General features: G+C 38.5%; 1 protein-coding gene across 1 annotated transcript in view; it reads left to right on the top strand.

The window, feature by feature from the left end:
- Positions 1 to 20,992, top strand: part of kaznb (kazrin, periplakin interacting protein b) — a 139,284-nt gene that overhangs the window by 44,647 nt on the left and 73,645 nt on the right. The window contains exon 5 of the mRNA XM_055023059.1: positions 15,091 to 15,298. Coding sequence (XP_054879034.1) covers positions 15,091 to 15,298 — 208 coding nt within the window. The remainder of the gene's footprint in view (positions 1 to 15,090; positions 15,299 to 20,992) is intronic.

Raw genomic sequence — 20,992 nt, 5'->3', positions numbered from 1 at the left:
TGAAGAGGTGAATGTCCATTAATTCACCAAATTTTGATTTCCGAACTCTTTCTGGGTTAAAACATTACTACTGTAGTTATTTCTAAATGAATATGAATGTTTTCTGTGCTTCATTTGAGATCTGAAAGCTCTGCATCTTCTTGGTAATTTTTACAATTTCCCATTTTCTGCAAAAAAAACAAAAACAAAATATTTTCTTGTAATTTCAGAGCCATGCTGTCAATAGTTCATAGAATAAAAGAACAATGTTAATTTTATTTAAACATATAACTATAAAAAGTAAAATCAAAGAAACTGATCATTTAAAGTGGTCTCTTAATTTGTTTCCAGAGCTGCATGTTTGAGCAATCCATCATTATTACTATTAGAAAATGATCTTCGGTGGTACCTCTGAAATCTCACGAAGAGGCTGCTTCGTGTTGTCCATAATTTTCTTAATTTTCCATAATTTTAAGAAGAATCCTTCTTTGCACCACCATCTCCAGTGGTTCCAGTGGTTCCCAGAAAATGCACAATTACACAAATGTACATCTTTGAAAAGCAGAAGTGGAGCCTCCTTCACAACCAACAACGCTGAAGGTTGTTTCTGGATGTTAGGTCAACGATGAACTCTTGTCTTTTCTAGCAGCCATTGTGCAGCACATGCAGCAGAAACACCTGCTGACTAAACAGGTGGACTTCCACTTGGGTTGCTAGGTAACGGGCTGGGCTTCAGTGGAGTTGCTAGGTAACAGTGCAGTGCCTGTCGAATATGAATTAACAATCCAGAGGTTTTTGAAACAACTCGTTTTCCAGACACCAAAAATTATTAACTTATTTTTTTTCTTTTTTTAAGCACTTCAGCTCTTTTTAGAAGCAGTAGAGACACAAGAAGAAGCGCAAAAAGTTTCAAAATGTGAATTTTGCTTAGTAAGTCCCCTTTAAAATCTATCCTGTGAGCTACAGGAAACCAGTTTACTTTACAACTGGAATGAAATGCTCTATTTTCTCCTCTAAGTGAGCTTAGAAAGAGCTTTAAAGGGCTGGTTCAGGCACCAGAACCAGGTGAAACGTGGACAGTGGTTTGTTTATAAACAAATTTATGCAGCTGTAAACAATGCATAAACCACATGTAGGTCTCAGTCTTTACCTCATCTGTGGTTTATGTCTAAGCAGCGATTTGCTTTTTCTGGGTCGTTTAATTAAGCTGACGAGGATTTGTGTTACGAAGGCTGGCAGATATCAGTCCAACTTGATTGTAATCCTCTGTAAACAAGCAGCCTTTGATTGTATCTTTCGAGAAAAGGTGATAAACAGTGTTTATCCTCTTTTTGTCTTGCAGTTTCTTACCAATTGGTCTGGTGTGTGCTTTTATTTTCTTCTCTTGAGAGGCAGGAGTGCACATTAGGAGCACAAACATAAACACTCCAGGCAACAAGGACAGTCAACAAACAGAGGAAACCACCCAGGGGACTTTGCCTGGGGCTCCTTCATTCATTTAGCTTGTGAAATCATATTATGCTAATTGGTTTGTTTTACATTTTAGGGGCAGCAGAGAACATTACATTGTTTCTCTTTTCCATGGATCTAAATATTAATTCCTTCTTCTAATCCCTTACAAGTCGGCTCCCTGAGCCTGACGAGTGTTGGGCTCAGACAAAGTAATTTAGCATGCAGATTAATGCAACTCCCATCTCCTGCAGGAACCGTCTTAATAAACCCATTTAAATCGCGCACATTTACAATTAGAATAAGTTGGGGCTATCAAATAAAACACAGAAGTAAGAAAAGTAACTCATCAGCACAGTTTGTCTCTAAACACATTTGCATAAGTGCTTCGCCCTTTCGCGTTGAGGCATAAATTGTGCAAAGCACTTGTAGCGTCTCGCTGAAGTTGAAAGACGAAAATCTTCCTCCTTCGCCCCTCAGTTGTGTTCACGGATGACTCAGCCATATTGCTCTAATTAAAATAATCAGAGTCCTGCTGTCAGGTTGGCGCGTCATAAGCAGTGTTGTTGCTTCTTTTAATTGCTTTTGCATTTTAATATTTGCACTATCTCAGAGTGTGCAGCCCCCTCCCTCACGCTCTCTGTTTTTTGGTATACAGTATGAGAGACTGTCCATGCAGAACAACAGACTTAGGCAGCAGTACAGAGAGTGCAGGTCTGGTCATCAGAGCTCCTGCTGCTGCTGCACGCTTCAAGAGGTTTCAATTTAGGCCCTTCGATAAGTCGGCTCTGTCTCTCAGTGAGATAAATGCCTCAATGAAATAAATGACTTGAAACTTCTCGTTTTTGTTTGCCAGCGACCTTGTATAGTTTATTTACTTCCACATTTTTGGCATATTTATCTTCTTCTTCTGCTTACTTTTGAAGCTTTTGAAAGAAATTTTATATCTCTTGGCTTTTGCAAATAAAGTCAGTAATCCCTCACAGGAATCAATTTTTCCACTGCAAACACACAAAATCGTACCAAGTAAATCTTGTGGTGTGTTTGGAGAAAATGTCTTAGTTTTGTCTCATTTCAAGCATATTGATTTACAAACAGCTTTTCAGCAGGACGTAGGAGCTTATTTTAAATCAATACATCCTTATAATATAGATTTAAAAAAGTATTTCTTTCATAGGCAGATTATTTAACTTAGAATAAAACATTTTTCCAATGTTAAGTGAAAAAGTCTAGAACAAGTATTTTCTTTGTTTATATTAAGGAATTATTTTTAAAAAGTTCTTGTATCTCACTGAAAAGGTACTAAATAGTTAGTTTAGTCTCTTTTCAGGTGTAATAAGATACTTTTACTATGATATTTTCACTAGTAAACAACTATACAAGCTTGGTAAGATTGTGTTTTTGCAGTGTGCAGCTTTGTAATAAATTTCTACTCCTTTTAGTGCAGCAATATCGTAACATTTTCTTTAAATATATACATTTCACATTCATTTATTTCTTTTTTGTTGTTGTTTTGCACATTAGCAGTGTTGTTATTACAAATATGCAAATATCTCAACATAGAACAGGTCAAATAAAACTAAAAATTAAAAAGATGTATGAAATAGCAATCGAATCCTGAAGAATGAATTAAGTCAGTCTCTGCTCTCCTGTATCTTTCTGACATATATTTGCTCCACATCATCACATTTATCTTTTGTAACGACGGAGCTGATGTTACTGGGAGAGGATTCCCTCAAACTCTCAAATCACTTTGGCACATGAATCCCATTCTACTACAAATATTTTTCTAAATTTGAAAAGGACTTGAAGTAAAATGAAACAAACCTACAAGTGGCTTTTTGGTAAGAAACAGGAGCTTGTTTTAAATAAATAAATCTCTTAATATTGATGACAAAAATACTAGTTACTCTGACAGATAAAAATGTCAGAAGAGGAACAAGTACATCTAATAAATATTAACTTAAAACGTGGAAAAAATCTGAAACAAGCTCCTACACTGTAAAACATCTGAAAGTGGTTTAACTTGAAAATAAAAAATTTCTAATTAAAGTTCATGAAGTTGATTTAACAACAAGAGTTTTCTAAACATTGTTTTTTAAGTTCATTAATCTTGAATTGTGAGTTTTAACTTAATCTTTTGGTTTAAACCAAATAATTATTTCACAATATGAAAAAAAACCCTGTCCTCATCTTGATAAGGAGCCACATTTCTGTATCATTTTACTCACAATATCAAGTTAAAATAAATGCTTATTTCACTTTAGAATAATTTAAATTCTTGTTTCAGATTGAATAAACAAAATTTCTGATCTCATAATGAATTTTATTAAACATCACAATAAATTCTGCTAGAAACATTTCGTGTGAACAGGACATTATCCTCAACCTTTAAAATAAACATTAACAACAAATAGACTCGGATCAATGTAACTCACTTCCATCTTAGGAGACAAAAACAAGCCGCTAAGCATTCTGGGAAATAATTCCCTTTCTTCAGTTTTTTAAGTGCTAACTTTAAAACTAGTTTATTAAACTCTTGGAGGTTGGACATTTAACACAACTCACTTTCACAAACTCACATTTAGGTTCAAATTAAAACCCACTAAATTTATTTGACTTAAATAGTAGAAAACAGTAAACATAACTAATTGCAGCCCAAGTATTTTACAGTGTATATCTTGCTGAAAAGTTACTAGTATGTTAGTTTTTTGGGGGTTTTTTTGTCTCATTTCAAGTGTAGAAAGCTATTTTCTCCACAGAGTAAAAGTACTTGTTGAGGTTTTGTGTTGCTGACTCTCGATATGAGGAACCGTCTCTGGGTTTGTATTGTGAATCTACTGACATGCATATAAAGCAGCTGTGGGGGGACAGAGATAAAGCAGCGATTCTTGTCTGCATTGTTGCTATTCATTGGAACCGTCCTGTAGAGTGGAAACATGCGATAGTGAGATGAATCCATCTTAAATAAACCCTGCGGCTCTACCATGAAAAGCACCTGCTAGGACTTAAGCTTTTTATCAATGGTCGGTTCTGAAAAGCTCTCGGGTTTTTTTCTCCTCCTGGTTTGGCTGTGCTCTTCTTTTTGTCGTGTTTCAGCTGAAACTCATTTTGCTGTAGCTGCAGTGTAATCAGTGCCAGCCTCTGATTACATTGTCCGTCTGTTCTTTCTCAGCTCAGTGTCAAATATGAATGTGGTTATGCAGATTTTATTTTTACTCGGATGCTTTCAAAAAGAAACTGTTGAAACGCCAAACTCCAACTTTCCTCCCATCCATCTCTGCATGACTTGGCCTGCTGTCTTGAGGATCTGTAGTCTAACCTGCCCTCAGCAGCCCACTGTGATTAGCCAATAAATAAGTAATTGTACAACATAAATCAACGGGGAGAGCTCTGTCAGGGAGATTTCTGCTGCAGTGCTCTCTGAAAATGACTCTACTGCTTGAAGAAAAGAAAGGAAAGAGAGATTAATGGAAGAACGGATAGGAATGAATGAAGTTGACTGTACGATTTAAAAATATGCTTTGGCTTGAAGGATTTCCTCCTGCAGCGTTACACACAGACAGCCGCTGATAAAGCTGCCAGCACATTTTTATAGCTGGTTGATTTTGTTTGGATTCGTTCAAATAACGCTTGAGGACGTTTTTCACGTCACGTGAAAGCCGTGGTTCGGTCGCACCGCTCCCGATTTCAAGGTCAAAGTTTCTATATCAGTCTCCCATCAGGGGAATTTCTGCAACTCAGAACATAAATAGAGCAAAACAAGTAACAGCAGCTACAGCAATAAATACAATTTTAAAAAATATTAATGCTCTTTCCCTTGTGTGTTTTCATTAAATTAGCTAACTTGTGTGATTTTATTGAGTGTAAGTTAAGTTAACCCTTCCAGACAGAACGTGTCAGTGACGATCCATCCGAAAGGGAAACGTTACGCTGCTACGAAGGAATGTTTCTGCTACATTTTCACTAGACGCCCAAAAATTCACTGTCAGGTTTTATTCACTTTTTCTTTAAATATAAAGTTACAATTTACAGTTATTTCCTTCCAACTGTGTGTGGTACCTTTGACACTTTGTTCTCTTTTAACGTCCAAAAAATAAAAAAACTGTCAGTGTCAAAGCAGGTTAAACTTGAGCATTTAACAGAAAACAATTCACAGGGAGCAGAAGTGAGGCTTGTGGCAAATGAGGTTAAATCATGCTGGTCTCAGTTGATGGGAGCATAGATTTGATTCCATCTGTTTTCCATCCTGCAAATCTTGGGGTTCATCAAAACCCACGCTCACCTTTCTGCATCCATATGTTCCTTCAATTCCCAGCAGAGTCCGGATATCTTGATGCTCATCGCGGCTCCTGCCAGCGTTTTCATCCGCAGTCCTGTCAGCTGTTATCGCCGAGTGGAGAGGTTGTCAAACTGTTTATCATTACCAAACTCGCGGCGATAGCAGATGAGCATGACTGCGAGGTGCTGGAGTGAAACGCGGCGATAGACAGACTGAGGCAGGCGGCTGATAATGGGGGTTTCTCTGCGGGTCTTATCTCAGCCTCCAAAGACAACCTGCGGAGATCGGAGCTTGGCACTTTGCTGAAGTTCAGGCTGCAGGCGACTGAGTGCAGCGCCTGTTTTTTACCCACCAACCTGTTGGCTGTTCGCTCCTCAGGGCTCAAACCTGCGATTAAACACCATGGTGTGTATAATTACACAGATTGTGAAAAGAGGTGAATGTGAAAAACGATGCAGAGATAGATGTGAATTTAATGGTTTCTCAAGATGTGTTTGGTCAGAACTGGTGATAAAGCTGCAGTAATTTCAGTATCTTTTCTTGGCGCCACAGAGGAAAACGTAACGCAGTCAGTGCACCTTTTAGAAAACACATCTTCACAGTTTGTAAAGCAGTTCAACATATAGTGCGACGCAGGAAAACAAGTTTTATTTAATTAAAGTCAGAAATGATGATCTCAAAATGAAAAGCAGAACAATTTAGTGGCAATAATTCAACCTCATTTGCCACAAGGCTCACTTCTGCTCCCTGTGGACTGTTTTCTGAATAATGCTCAAGTTTTTCCTGCTTTGAAATATAAACTTTATAATTTTTTGGACATTAAATAAAAGCCGAGAGTTTACCACACACAGTTGGGAGGAAATAACTGATGGTACACTTTAAATTGTAACATTATATTTAAAGAAAACATGAATAAAATTTGACTTTGGTGAAGTCCAGTGAATTTTTGGGTGTGTAGTGAATTTCAATGTTGATTTTAATCTAATAAAATAAGTTGATTTAACTATTTTTTTATGTTGTTTTAGGCATTTAATTTATATAATTAAAAATAAAGTAATTAATTGATTTACTGTGAGAGGAGTGGAGGATATTCAAGAAAAGACACGTTTGACCTTTACTCTGGTCACACAGAAGATCTTGAAAATATTTTTTTTTTTTTTTTTTTTTGCTGAAATATGATGTTTTTTGCATCATCCTTCAAGCTACAAATGAACTGTGTTTCAGTCACATTTCTGTGTAAACACATTTGTTGACGTCGCACAGCAGCACATCCTTTATAGAAACAATAATGGATGCTGCCAGAAACTGGTCGTTTTCTTCTTCTCTTCTCCATAACTCAGACAAACCATAACTCAGAAATATGCATCTTCAAACCCTGGATTTGGCCAGAACGTCTCAGTTGTTATGAACTCTGTGACGGTAACTGAGCAGCAGGGGGAGCCCACTGAGAATACCGTCTCCCACTCCAGTAGAAATCAGCATGTCCCTTAAATGCACTTAAATTTAGCAAAACCCACAACAAATTAACCATCAAATTGTTTTTAAAATCCATTAAAGTTGTCTCACAATGGTATCTCTGCAAAATTACAAAATCTTACTGTATTTTGATTTAGTTTCTCATGCAAATATCTTTGTAAACTTGACATAAGGCAAAACTAACTTTCACGTAACATTTCAGCGAGACAGGAGTTTGTTTTAAGTCAATAATCCTTCAATCTTAATCAGAAAAGTGCTAGTTTTCCAACAATCAACAATCATTTTCCAATGATTGAAGTAGAAATAAAATCTCCCAGTGAAACTAATACTTTAAAAAAAAATTATTTTAAGTAGTAATTTACTTTAAAAGAAGCTTATATTTATTGCTGAAAAGTTACCTTTAAGTTAGTTTTTCACTTATTTGAAGACAGAATATGACCAGTACTAAACCAAAATGCTCTCCAGGCCATAAATACTTTAAAGAGTCCAGAGCGCGGCGCCTTAAAATCAACTAAAGTGGGAAAACATATTTTTCAGTACTCAACACAAAAAATAAAACTTCTTCTCTCACTTATGTTTTTATGTGTTAATAAACGCAAGGCAACTTTTTTCTACCTTTCTGGTCGCTCCACATATTTCTGCCTTCGCCTCCACCTGGCTGCAGCGAGTTCTAGCAGGTACCGCGTCTACCTGAGCGCTTCGCCTCAAGGGCCACAACGGATCCATTAATACTGGCTGCTGTGTCATAAAATAAGAAGCCATTTTCACATTTTCATACTTTCCACACCATAAACTGTAAAGCTCCTCGCTAAGAAATCGCTCAAACGAGTGTGGAGCGGGCAGAATGTGACAGAGAAGGAGTGGGAAGTAAAGAGCTTATTGTGAAATTTATAAAGAAAAAAAGTTGAGTTTCCTTTCCCTGCTGCGTATATTTTACTCCATCAATGGCCTGCTGTCCTTGTGTTTTCACACTTCAGACCAATGGCTCTTGCACTTCATTGACTTGCTCTGATGAATGCCATTTTTTCCACCAACTGAGGCATTTCCAGCTGGTACGTCTGTGCAGACTGTGAGCTGTAGAAGAGGCCGACTGCATGTGACAGAAGCTCAGCTGTTTGTGGCTCTTTTCTGTCACATGGACAACGAATGCTTGATGATCTTTTTACGCCGCATCAGTTCAAAATGGCTTTACTGTTCAGAGAAACATGGTTGAGAATGTCAAACAGCGCCTTTGTTTATCTGTCCATAAAACTCAGCTTTTACAAGTTGAATATTTCTGAATATGAAAAATCAAAGTAGTGTAATCAGCTCTTGCTATTTTGCTATTTATGTTATTTTACCACGAGATTAACAAAGCCGTTTGCACTAAATGCGTGCAGGAGGAGTAACAATTAGCAGTTTTGTTTTTTATCCAAACAGTTTCTTCTCAAGTTTAGTCACAAACGTTGAGCCAGTTTACTTGTAAATCCATCAGATCATAACATTTATAATAAGAATAAAATGACTTGCTCTTAGAAAAATTTACATTTTGAGAAATTTATAATTTCAGCAGCTCTTTGAAGTGAACACAGCCTGAAGACTCATTTCCCTTTGAAATCTAATTAGTCCCATCACTAAAAATAATCTTAATGGATGTATTTTGTCCAAGAGAGTAAACAAATTAATGTAAAAACATCCAGAATATTGTTATAAGGACCTCTTTATTCACATGCTGCTGTGGGAAACTGGTGTTGCATTCAAAGCAGGCCAGAAAAAAGCAATTTCCTCTCGAGTGTGTTGTTTGAGACAAATACTGGCAAATAAAATGCAGAAGTAATAGCAGAGAAAATACCTGTTCTTTTCTAACTTTGAGATGGACACACTCGCTCAAATGATACCTCTTATCTTCTGCATGCAACATTTTCCTATTTACCAGCCTTTCTTTCTCCGGCTCTGCTCCTCCATCACATTCGCACGGCTCTGCCCCAAATGCAATGCCGTCTCACAGTAAACAAATGGAAACCTTTGTAGTATTTCTTGCTTGCAGACAGTGTTTGGTCTTACTGACAAAACCTTTTTTATTCCCAGAATAAAACATCTTTTTTTTTTTTTTTTGTACAAATCCTTAGTAGATGAGACATCTTGAAACATCAGAGCTGATGTCAGTAAAAGCAAAGCGTCGTAGCTTAGAGGTCGAGACGTACATCCACTTCTATCTGGAATGTATAAGCAAATAAAATATCAGCACTCGGCTGTAAAAAAAAAAGAAAAAGAAAAAGCCCCCAGAGACGTTCTCCGGTTTCAGTCCGGAGGAATTTTTAGCTCACCCAAACTTAGAGGCCTGACCACCAAATCAAAAGATCGTCCTAAAAGCACTATTTTATACAAAACTTTATCTAAAACAATCGTTTTGCATAATATTATTTTTCTGATTTCTCAAGACAAGCTTAGTACCATGAATAATTTCAGTTTTTGGATTCATGTTGTCATTAAAGCCCCAACGCTGCCATGCACCCAGTCGGCCTTGAAAACGCTTTAGAGCGAGTAAAGATTAATGTTCCCTACATCAACAAAGTATCAAATAACTTTGAGAGAAAAACTACACCCAAACTTTGTGGTTCTCTTTAGTCCTGAAGTTTTCTGCCCTCTCTCTGTTTTACCATTGTGGTTTAATATTGTTGCTCTTAATGTTGCTTTTCTCTGTCAAAGATAACATCTGTTTGATTATTTAAAAGGGAAAAATAACGTTGACTAGGACAAAGAACCAGACTTGGTCATCTGGAACTTATCAGAAGTGTTAAAAATATATACTAAACAGAACTAAATGAAATAAAATGAAAGCTATGACAAACATCGTTAGGTGGTAAAATATGATATCTCAGGAAAGCTGCGTTGTTTAAGGTTTGTTTATTTTCTATTTTAAATATATTTAAAAATGAACTACTATGAACTACTGGAGTGTAAGAGAAGTTGATTCAGTACAGTCAGAATTAATCAGGTAAAATCTGGGATTTAATGTTTATATAATTGGTAAATTTACCACACCGCTGAAACCAGAAGTATACAATACACTAAGACATATTTTTACACCAGTTTTATTAGGAGAAACAGGTCAGAATTGGAGCAATGCTTGTCGAAAGCTTGTGAAGAAACACCCAATTGTTTAATGCCAACTACTGTCTGTAAACATTTTGAGAACATCAAAAATATTTTCTCTCATTTTGTGGCATTTAGCAAATAGAAATAACTTTGGTAAAACCGAAAACAAATTTGGTTGCATTTAACTTGAGAAAAAAATGATTTAATATGTGAATGTAACGCAGAACTACTACGGCGCCCCCTGTGGGTCTTACCTTGCAAAGCTATCGCTTTTCTCTTTAAAACGTACTGATCAGTTCACGCGTTAATTGGATACCGTGAGCCTTTCTTACCGTACTTTCTGCTTCATGTGCGGATCTATCTCAACCTCTCACAAACAAACATAAAGATGCAGTGAATAAATCAATTTTCAAAAAGTTTTCTGCACCAAAGAGTTAAAAAATATAAACCTGTTTTCCGTAAGATATTAACATCACTAACATACATGAAAAAAAGTTACAAAAACCTGATATAATAGCAAAAAGTACGGTGGCCTCCGTTAAAAACTTTTAGTATTAAATTATGCCTCGTAAACTGATCAGTACATTATTGTGAGAGAACACAAAACCTATTACGAGGTAACAAAAGAAAAATAATCCTCCATGTATCTTAGGGAGCTCCATGCAGAACTGAGCAGACTAAAATCTTACCATCTAAGAATGGTTTTGTGCAAAAATGTTTTGTAAAGCCCATAGAAATATCATAAACCGTTAAAGAAGAATAATAGGCCAGCTTCAAGACATCTTTGGAATGATTCCCTTTAGTTAATGCCGCTGAGCTCTTTACCTTTTCAATGCGCTTGCTGGACATCAGTAATGTGAAGTGCAGCGATTTCCTGGGCTCTCGGTGAAAACCAGTGTATATTGTTGAGCCCAGCCGTATATCACTTAGTTATTGGGATCATAGGGGAGCATTCCCGTCTGTGGAGAAATAGTCGATATTCAATTAACTCTGGCAGACGGTCATGGTGACTGTTTATCAATACCTCTTTTTAACTGCACACCCACGGCACACTTAATTAAACTTCCCATTAACGGCATCAAACAAATGGACAAACGGAGACCCTAAACAGCTGGAAACCAGTTACTCCCAGGGTTTAACTGGGCACTGGCCCGAGGTCTTGGCCGAGGCCGCACGTACTTTCCACAAGTTTGTAGAGGCAGAGAGAGATGTTGCATGTTTTGGACGTGGCCTCAGAGTATTTGTGTGGTTATTGATGTGTATCTGGGACAAACCTGTGACCTTTGACCCATGAATTATTCATTTCCTTGCATTCCAGAGTTGAGCGTCTGGGACTGCAGTCTTATGAGGTTGAAACCAGGCTGGAGTTAGCGGCTTCTTAAGGGAAAAAGACTAAGAAATTATGTAATTCAGGAAAGTTATGTATGTCCTTTGTCCGGCTCTGTTGCTGTCCTGAATTTTTTGTTTGCCAGTAGCTTTAAGGCAGGGGCAGGGCATTATTCGGGGGCAGTGATGTGACTGTCTAGACAGTGATAATGATCTGCTAACATGCGATCAGACATGACTGCTGCGGCTGCACATTTCCTTTGGTAACAGCAAAAACTGTCATGTGTGGACATAGATGTTGGGCATGTAGACGGACAGCAGAAAGACGAGCTGTGACACACAAAATCTGTTTGAACGCATAGCTCATAAAATCATTTAGCAAACTATTTTAATTACCAACCTGTGGATAATATTGTTGGTCAAAATGCTGTTCTGTCATGAAGGTTAACGGTCTGCTGTTGCGTTCATCATCCCTTCCCTTTCCTCCATGATTGCCTCAAATTGAATGTTTTTGACTTTTGATTTAATATTCTGTCAGCTCCTTACCCCACTCTTTGATTCTGGGCCAGCCCGCCTCCTGTGAGCAGAAATCGGACCACCAGGTGCTTAATGACGCTGCGCCTGGCAGCAGAAAGGTGCCATCAGGCCTAAATCATAGCCAGTGTTTGTTTAGTTTAGGACCGCTCTTTTTAAGAAATAATGCATCAAAAGAACCTGGTACAGTTCATGCCGTTGTTCCTTCTCACCAATGTATCTAAACTAGAGTAAAAAATGCATCAATTCAACATTAATATCTGTATCGGCCTCAATATTGAAATAAATCCTAGATTCGTTATTATATCAAATCCATAAGAGCAGATCTATTCAGTCTAATTCTATGGTTTGTGAGTGATGTTATACTTTATTATTTATTTTACATAAGTTTTAGAATCCCTAATTATTCTTTCTGAACCATTTAAAAGGTTTGTTTCTGCATGTTTTGACCAAGATAGTCAACCTTTCAGTTTCAGTTTCTTCATATGTTACACTGGCTGTTATACAAACTCCAGCTTTAACTCCTGAGCTGATTTGTTGAAAAGGACTAGCTGCATCTAAACTGAAACTTCTTTGATCCTTTATGTTGTCCTGAATACACTTGGTCCTTAACTCAGGACAGATTTGCTGATAAAGCGCCTACCTGCACCAGAGCATTCCCCAGACAATATTGCTGCTGGCGGACAAAGCCCCTGAAATATAAAGCAGCTCATTGAAGACGGAAAGAACAAGATAATCCTGTAGATACATGCAGCAGAAATTAGCTTCCGCTGAACGGATGAGACAGGCGGATAGGGATCATTTGACACCGGTTCTGTGTTCAGGAGGCCGTCAGGATGCCCTCTGTGGGAGGTATTTTGGGCAGGTCTGGTAGGAAAGCTGACCCAGGAAACAGGGAAGATATTTTCTTACCCTCAAACAACTTAAAGCCGCAGTATCTAACTTTTGTAAAACATATATTTTTACATATTTGTTGAAACTCTTTTTTTCACCATGTTAATTGGTGAAAAAAAGTCAAGCTCCTCTGCCTTCCAGTGCTAACCAGAAACAACCAGTCAGAATCAGGAGGCGGGTCTTAGCGCTGCCAATCACCCTCGAGTTCCTCTCTTGCTTTCAACTACACTGCAGCCAGCAGAGCCTGTCATGAACGCTAAGGCTAGTTAGCATGGCCACCACTGGCAGATAAATGGTTTTCCTGCAAGTTGTTTCTCTGCCATTAGTACATTTAGCAGCTCATTCATGAGGTTGATTGACGGTGTTAAGACCCTCCTCCTGTCTTTGATTGGTTATTTTTGGTTGAGAGTGATGCCTTTGTCCCCCTCCTGTCAGATTAAGGCAACTAGTGACAAAAAATGTTTTTAAAAAATTCTGAAAAAAGTGAGACCCGACTGCTTCTTGTTCTTTTAATTCTGCATAATAGACATTATAAAAGTAAGTTTTTGTGAATATTTGCTGTGAATGTAGCTAATAAGTTACTGTGACGTATTTTCGCTTTGACTCGACTTTTATTGTATTATAGTCGACTTTAAAAAATATGAAGTCTTGTGACAACTAGGGCAGTCATGTTGATTGTGCAGGAGACTCCACTTCTGCTTTTCAAAGATGTATGAGTGTATATTTGCACATCTTTTTGCAGCCATTTTCACAGCCAAATGTAAGTGTGGAGTTGTGGCCAGCAGCAACGTATTTGGATTTAAAGTGATAAGTTGCCCTAAAACATCTCAGTGAGCTTAACATAGACTAAACTCTTATTATCTAAGGATGATTTTGTGCAAAAAATGGAATGAACATGTTTCCTTCCTGTTCAGGGAAGCATATTATGTCACCTTTAATGTGTGAATATTAACCCGGTGATGTTATCATCTGAGTCGAGGATGATGGCTCCAGCTTCTCACCGTTTTTGTTCTCACGAGGAAATGAAAATGTCAAACGTAGATTTGAAATTGCGATGGCTCAGCAGTATTTAGGGATATTTTGAGATAAGACGAGCAGCGTACGCCGCCAGTGTAACCTTTTGTCTGTGTGATGGAATTTATTTTTTTATGTAACAGTGGAGATAAGGAAGGCGATGGGGTTTGTTTACTCAGCCCACAGATAAGCTGGAAAATAATCCTTTCAACTGTTTTTGATCAAAGCGGGAAAGCTCCTCTATGTTCACAACTCGATTGTAATGCTCCAGGCCTCCTGTCTTTGTGTCCCCCCCCCCCTTTATGGAGCCGAGTCTCTGTCCTTTCCCGAAGTTTGCTGTGTGTGGAAATGCTTTTCCCCTTGGGCGCCTTGTGCCAGCCCCCTTCCCCTCCCACCGACGTGGGGGTGAGCTTTCCCAGGACAAAGAGATGGATGTATAATAGAAACAAAAAGGAGGGGTGGGAGAGACAAAAAGACAAGCGGGCGTGCGAGTGAGAAGAGGAGGAAGTGGGGAGGAAAGTGGGAGCACATGTGAAAAAGATACAAACGTAGAGGAGCAGAAGTACAGAGAAGCAATCAGGACTTTTCCCTCCGCTGCAGACGCCACTGCTCACTCATTACAGGCTCTGCAGGGTGTGGGGTTTGCAGCACACGGTGCAGTTGGAGAGTTGCTGCCGGGCAGCACATCAGTCCCCCGCTCCTCCAGCACATGGTACAGTCCATTTAAAAGGCTGCATGTCATCTCAGTGTGCGGGGTCCTCTCAGAGAGCAGCTGCTCGCAGCACATTCTGCACGGCGGGAGCTTTCGCGTTCCCTCCTCCTGCCGCGCTGCAGCACTTCTCCTCCTTCTCCTCCTCACACACACATGCTCTCCAGGTCTTTTATGCAGTAACAGGTCAGGCCGGTGGACAGGAAGGACCTCACTCTGCTTTTTATGTGCAAACTAAACACTGAGACAGAAGAAGTGCAGGTGGAGGAGGAAGAGGAGAGGGTGTCAGCTTCGCCCAGAGTAACGCTCCTGCTGACACCATGCTGCTCTGTGTGGATTTGCTCCTCAGGGGAAAATCCTTAAAATGATGGAAGACAACAAGCAGCTGGCGCAGAGGATCGATGGGGCCATCCAGTCAGCGAGTCAGGAAGTGACCAACCTCCGATCCGAGCTGTCCGCGACCAGCCGCAAACTGGCAGAGCTGGGCGCCAGCAGCCCCCCGGCGCTGGAGAACCACCTCCAGCACAACCACCACGATGACAGCCTCCGCTACAGGGGTGAGTGTCACTCAGCGGCGCCGGCAACTCGCACACGAGCTCTGTGTGAGTGAGAGCATGAGCGAGTGTGGGGAGACGTCCCCCCACTTCTCCCTCACCGGACTCGTTTCCCCCTTAAACTCGGCTGTGGGAGTGACGGGAGACGCGGGCGGTCTGTTGTTGGAGCGCGGGGCCCGGAGTGGCTCCGTTTGGTTTCCCAGGCAGCAGCGGGGCTCCGCCGGGGCTCCGGGTCCGACTCTTTGCTCAAGTTTTGGCAGCGGCTCCGCACAGAGAAACTTAGAAAGTGGATGTTTGTGTCTGTTGAGGAGACTGGCAACTCCGTGGCGATGTCGTTTAGTTGGGAACAGCCAGATCCATGATGTCAGAGAGTTTGAGAGGAGAATGGGAAACTTTTGGTTTCATCGATGCTTAAAATCTTTTCATCCCTGAATGTTTGTTGTTTTAAATTTAGTGCTTAGAAAGTCTTTTTTACATTCTTAACACATTCCAGTTTCTTTTCTGTGTCTGATTTCATGCTTTGAATAAAGTTTCTATTAGTTTGAATAACTATTGTCTTTTCGGAACAAAATACAATAAGACTGATTAAAATGATTATTTTGTTCACATCTGGGAAGTTTTGTTAAGTTTGTTAATATTGTTCAGAGATATTGATGCTAACCTTCAGAAACTCGCTGTCATTTTTAATTTATGTATCAAGTCAGCTTCATATATCAGGCATAACATTATGACCAGGCTTTATGACTCATCATCCACCAATGCTCTGGACTTTCTAACACCATTTTTTAAATTTTTATCAGAACCAGGATTTTGTTCTTTAACATTTTGAGCCATCTGTTGTTTTTCTCTCAACGGTCATTAATTATCTGGTCAGCAGTTTTCCTCTCTTCCTTCCTTGAACCACTTTTTAAGAAATACAGGACACAACAGACGATGAACTTGAGCTGCAGTAGTGGAGATACTGCCAAAAATCTCTGCATTTAATACATTATTTACAGAAAATAATGTCAACTTGGTGGCCTATATGGATCCTCATCCGCTAACACATTCATTAATGAAAAGATAATTATTGTTTTTCACCTTTTTCTATCAGCAGTCTTGATCTTATGACTGTTCAATAGTGTGAATTGATATCAGAAACAGTGAAGTAATCAGTTTTACTTCAGCAGTGACCAATTTACTGAAAGACCTTCTGGAGATTACAGAATTACTTTTTAACATTTTCTTAACTATAATAAACTTCTCTACGTTTTTCTCTCATTCATATAAAGTTAGAAAATTCCATTTATAAAATAATAGTTTGACTATCGTTTAGAGAAGGGTTGATGAATAAACTGCGTGCGAGAACGCAAGCAGTTAGCATTGTTAGCATTGTAGCGAACAGGTATTTTGGTTGACTTTTCCTGACTTTTTACTCAAACATTAAGTTATTTACTCTCAGGAGATTTTCAGATCATATTTTTTAATTATACCGATGAAGTGAAAGGTTGATCAGATTCAGAACCTGCAGAGTTAAGAATCACGTTATTTTATGTTGATGCTACACTGTAAAACTTTTGAAGGTGGTTTAACTTGAAAATTGAATGCTGCCTTGACAATGCAATTAAAGTCAACACGAGTTAATTGGTTTTAACTGAGAAGTTAAAGTTCATGAAGTTGATTTAACAATAAGAGACAAGTTGTCTAAATTTTGTTTTTTATGTTCATGAACTTTGAATTGAGAGTTTTAACTTAATGCTGCATTTTTAACCAAATAATTATTTCACAATATGCAACAAAAAGAACGGCTCTGTCCTCGTTCAAGAGCCACATTTCTCTATTATTTTACTCACAATATCAAGTTAAAATACTTATTTTACTTTAGGATAATTTAAATTCTTGTTTCAAATTGAGTGAACAAAATTTCTGATCTGATAATAAATTTCATTAAACATCACAATAAATTGTGCTAAAAACTTTTACTGTGAACAGGACATTATCCTCAAGATTTAAAATAAACATTTCCCTTAATAACAGGAGTCAGATTAATGTAACTCACTTCCATCTGAGGATACAAAAACATGCCGCTAAGCATTCTGGGAAATAGTTTCCACTCCTGTTTTTTTTTTTTCTCTCTGTTTTTAAGTGCTAACATAAAAACTTGTTTATTCAACTCTTGGAGGTTTGGCAAGATTAATAAGAAGTTAACACAACTCACTGCACCAAGTTTGTCTTTCACAAACTCACATTTAGATTCAAAATAGAAAACTGGCTAAATTTATTTGACTTAAATCGTAGAAGACGGCAGACACAACTAAATGCAGCTCAAATGTTTTACAGTGCATGAAGTCAAAGTAAAGTTAGCAAGCGCACATTTTCATGCAGGAATAAATAAAAGAACTGAACGGGCGGGTCGTACTGCACCACCCACTCAGCTTCACTTCGCTGTGGACGCTTCCGGTCTCCAGTGGTCAAGACATTCCACGCGTCGTCCAAGAACTTAAAGCCTAATGTGCCACCCACGTTTTCACTGCCAGCCAAGGCTCGGTGATGTATGAGGGGAGGGAGAAATTGTAAGTTTGATTTTTGAGAAGAGGATCCAGTTGCCAAAAAACTTCTTGCCGGTTTTGAAATGAAGGTGTCAGAATGTGGCAGAATGATGCTGGAGACACAAACCAGCAGGTTGAGATTCACATCAACAACTCAAATTGACAACAAATGTGAATTAATTACATTTATTTAATTCACAAATTTCCACTTGAATATTTATTCAAGCCCTTATTTTGGTTAGTTATGATTATTTTTTCACTTACAACTAATAAAAACAAGACATTTATGATAAAGCATAACATCAAACCAATCAAATTACAACATGGTCTGTTCAATAGTCGTTCTGCCAAATGAGCTTCATCAGAAAGTGTTTTCCAACTGAGGAACTTGAGATGGGCCTGTCATATGGAAATGTTGAGGATCCAGGTCACATAAAGTATCTGGATCATGGAAAAAATAATAATAATAATTCATTGCTGCAAAGTAAATCCCAAAGCAATCAGCAGAAAGATAACCTTTCACTGCAAAACACAAAATCCTATTTTTGTCCAGCTTTTAGTGCAAATATCTTAGATAAAACTAACAAACTAACATTTTAGCTTGATATAGGTGCTTGTTTTTTAAACTCACATGACAGGAAAGAGGAGATGAGCTGCACATGCAGGCTGCGAAGTGAGATGAATGTGATCGGATTCGGTGATGAGCAACAAGAGACGGTGATCGGCAATACAGGTCACATTTTTTTCTCCGAAGAGTTTTTGCAGCACTAGTGGCTCATACTTTTGACAGTAGGCAGACAGGAAGGAGGGCGAGGAAGACATGCAGCAAAGGTCGCCGGAACCGGGAGTCGAACCCGCGACGTCCACGTCGAGGACTGAGGCCTCCAAACGTGGGGCGTGCTAACCCTCTGTTTGTCTTTTAAAGTGCTCTGAGATGACAGGGTCTCTGTTTGTGTCTATGCTGTTATGTGGCTTTGAACCTGAACGGATGAGAAACCATTTCAAATGAGAGGAGGAGCTTGTTTTCTTTCCTCCTGGCAGATTAAAGTTGGTCTAAATGCTTCCCCACTCTTCAGGTTTGAAATAACTCAGCCGGGTTGAGTTAGCCGCTGTCCATCAGTCTCTCTCCCTCTGCGTCTTGTTGGGAGCTTTAACAGGCCGCCTGACATTCCCACATTCCTGAATGTCAGCCTGGTGATGTCACATTTCCTGTTCCCACAGCCCAGGCCAGCTCTCTCTGTCAGGTGACTGATGAAACCAAACGCAGCCAAACAATCCCCCCGCCTCCTGCTGCAGACTCTCACCTGGTCTGCATTACGCTGGGCTTGTTTTAAGATCATTCATGATGAGCCAGCACTGGCACTGAATTAAACCAGTTTTTTCTCTGCATCTCTGTCCAAACCAGGCTGTCGGTTAGTTTTAATGTTTGGAGCGAACATGAAGCTGTGGTCCTTTACATGCATTAAGTGACTTCCAACCATCTTACTGAAGTGTTTCTGACTTTGCTGTGCAGCTTCAGGAGTAACTAGTTCAACAGTTTTCTTTCATTATAGTTTAGTTTTATGTTGTTGTGACGTTTTGTTTTTCAGATTGTGTTTTCATTAGTTATGAGTTAAATGTCATTTAGTTATGGCAGTAGTTTTACAATTTTTGCAGTTGTATTTTGAAATTGGAGTGCCGTAATTTTCCGACAACTGACGTAAAATCACTTTGAAAGGCTAATAAATAGTTTTAGAAACATAAAAACAAAGATAATATCTGTCGTTTCAGTACGTCTTTGTTGGTTTTATAAACACACAATTTTGTTCCTGTCAGTTACAGATTTTCCCCATTATTTACTGTTTTTATTTATCTCACTTAATGAAAATGGTTTTTCGGTTTCAGTTTTTGTCAGTTTTAGTTGACGGTGATAACTTTGCGTCCAACAATCCAGTTCTTCCAGTGAAAATAAAAGAAAGACTCTGTTTTCAGACGCATAACTTCATGATGGTTTTATTTGTTTTTTGTAGATTTATTGTCACTTTTTGGAGCATAAATCTCCTTACAAGAGGCTGCTACTTGCACTGTCTTTAGATGAGTGATGGAGCAGTCCTGCCTTCTTTTATTCAACTTATTGACAGTAATTTATTCATTGCTTCATTTCATTAGTGCCTCTTCCTCTTAATCTGTCTCACTGATGTCAAGTCCTTGCTTAAGATTCACAAATGACACTAACGTTTACTCTCCTGTTATACACTTCCTCCAACAGGGAGACGGTTGAAAATGTCGTGTCCTCTAAAATCCACTCGCTTTAACCTTACAAGTCTGTACATTATTAATTCCTGTTAGATTAATGGCTTGCAGTCAGTCAGTAGGACAGAGCTGATCAGAGCCTGAGGAGAGGCTGCCAATAGTGGGACATAAGCCTCGCTGACACACAGCCGTGATTACTGAAGGAGACAGCATGAAGTTAAAGGATGGACGCTCTAAAACGGCCTTTACTGCAAGTAATTCACACGTCGCTGCGAATCTGAGTTGCTTATGTTAAGGGTTTAATGAGGGTTTGGTTAAAATTTTGTATTTGGTGATGCTCCAGTTATTCAGCCAGTGACAGAAATGAGCCATATTGATTATTGACTTCTTTTCTGTTCAGTGAAAAGCATCAAAAAGAGAAAAATCCCACTTTTTAGACGTTTAGAGACGTATGGTTTGAACAGGGATAATCTTGTAATCTCTTCATTTTCAGAACTAATTCCTCCATCAAAAACGTGTTCCACATTGTGTGTTAAGCTGATGCTACACCGCTTCTGCATTTCTTAAAATGTATGTTACGTAAGTCTAAATGTGAAGAAATTACAGGTTTTAAATAAATTATTAAATCCAGTCACATATATAAGGAATATGTTCTATTTTTATTGTTTCCCTGTTTGGTATCATGCATGTTCAGAAGGATGAAGAGCGTAGAATTTTAATTCTTTATTACTTTTCATCTATTGACATCTGATTTTAATGTTTGTTTGTTTTCAAAATTTAAATGTTTACTGCCTGCAATTATTTGCAGTTAGATTTAAAAGATTTTACTGTGTTCTCTGATTTCCCACATGGTTCAAGAAATAAAGAATAATATATGTTATTGATCCCCAAGGGAAATTATTTGTTGACAAGCTGCGCTATCCAAAGTGTAAAATAT

The sequence above is a fragment of the Poeciliopsis prolifica genome, unplaced genomic scaffold, assembly GCF_027474105.1.
Source record: "Poeciliopsis prolifica strain line A6 unplaced genomic scaffold, Auburn_PproV2 SCAFFOLD003, whole genome shotgun sequence".
In the NCBI taxonomy this organism is placed as follows: Eukaryota; Metazoa; Chordata; class Actinopteri; order Cyprinodontiformes; family Poeciliidae; genus Poeciliopsis; species Poeciliopsis prolifica.
Note: the sequence above shows the minus strand (reverse complement) of the source record. Positions and strands in the feature narration are given on the sequence as shown.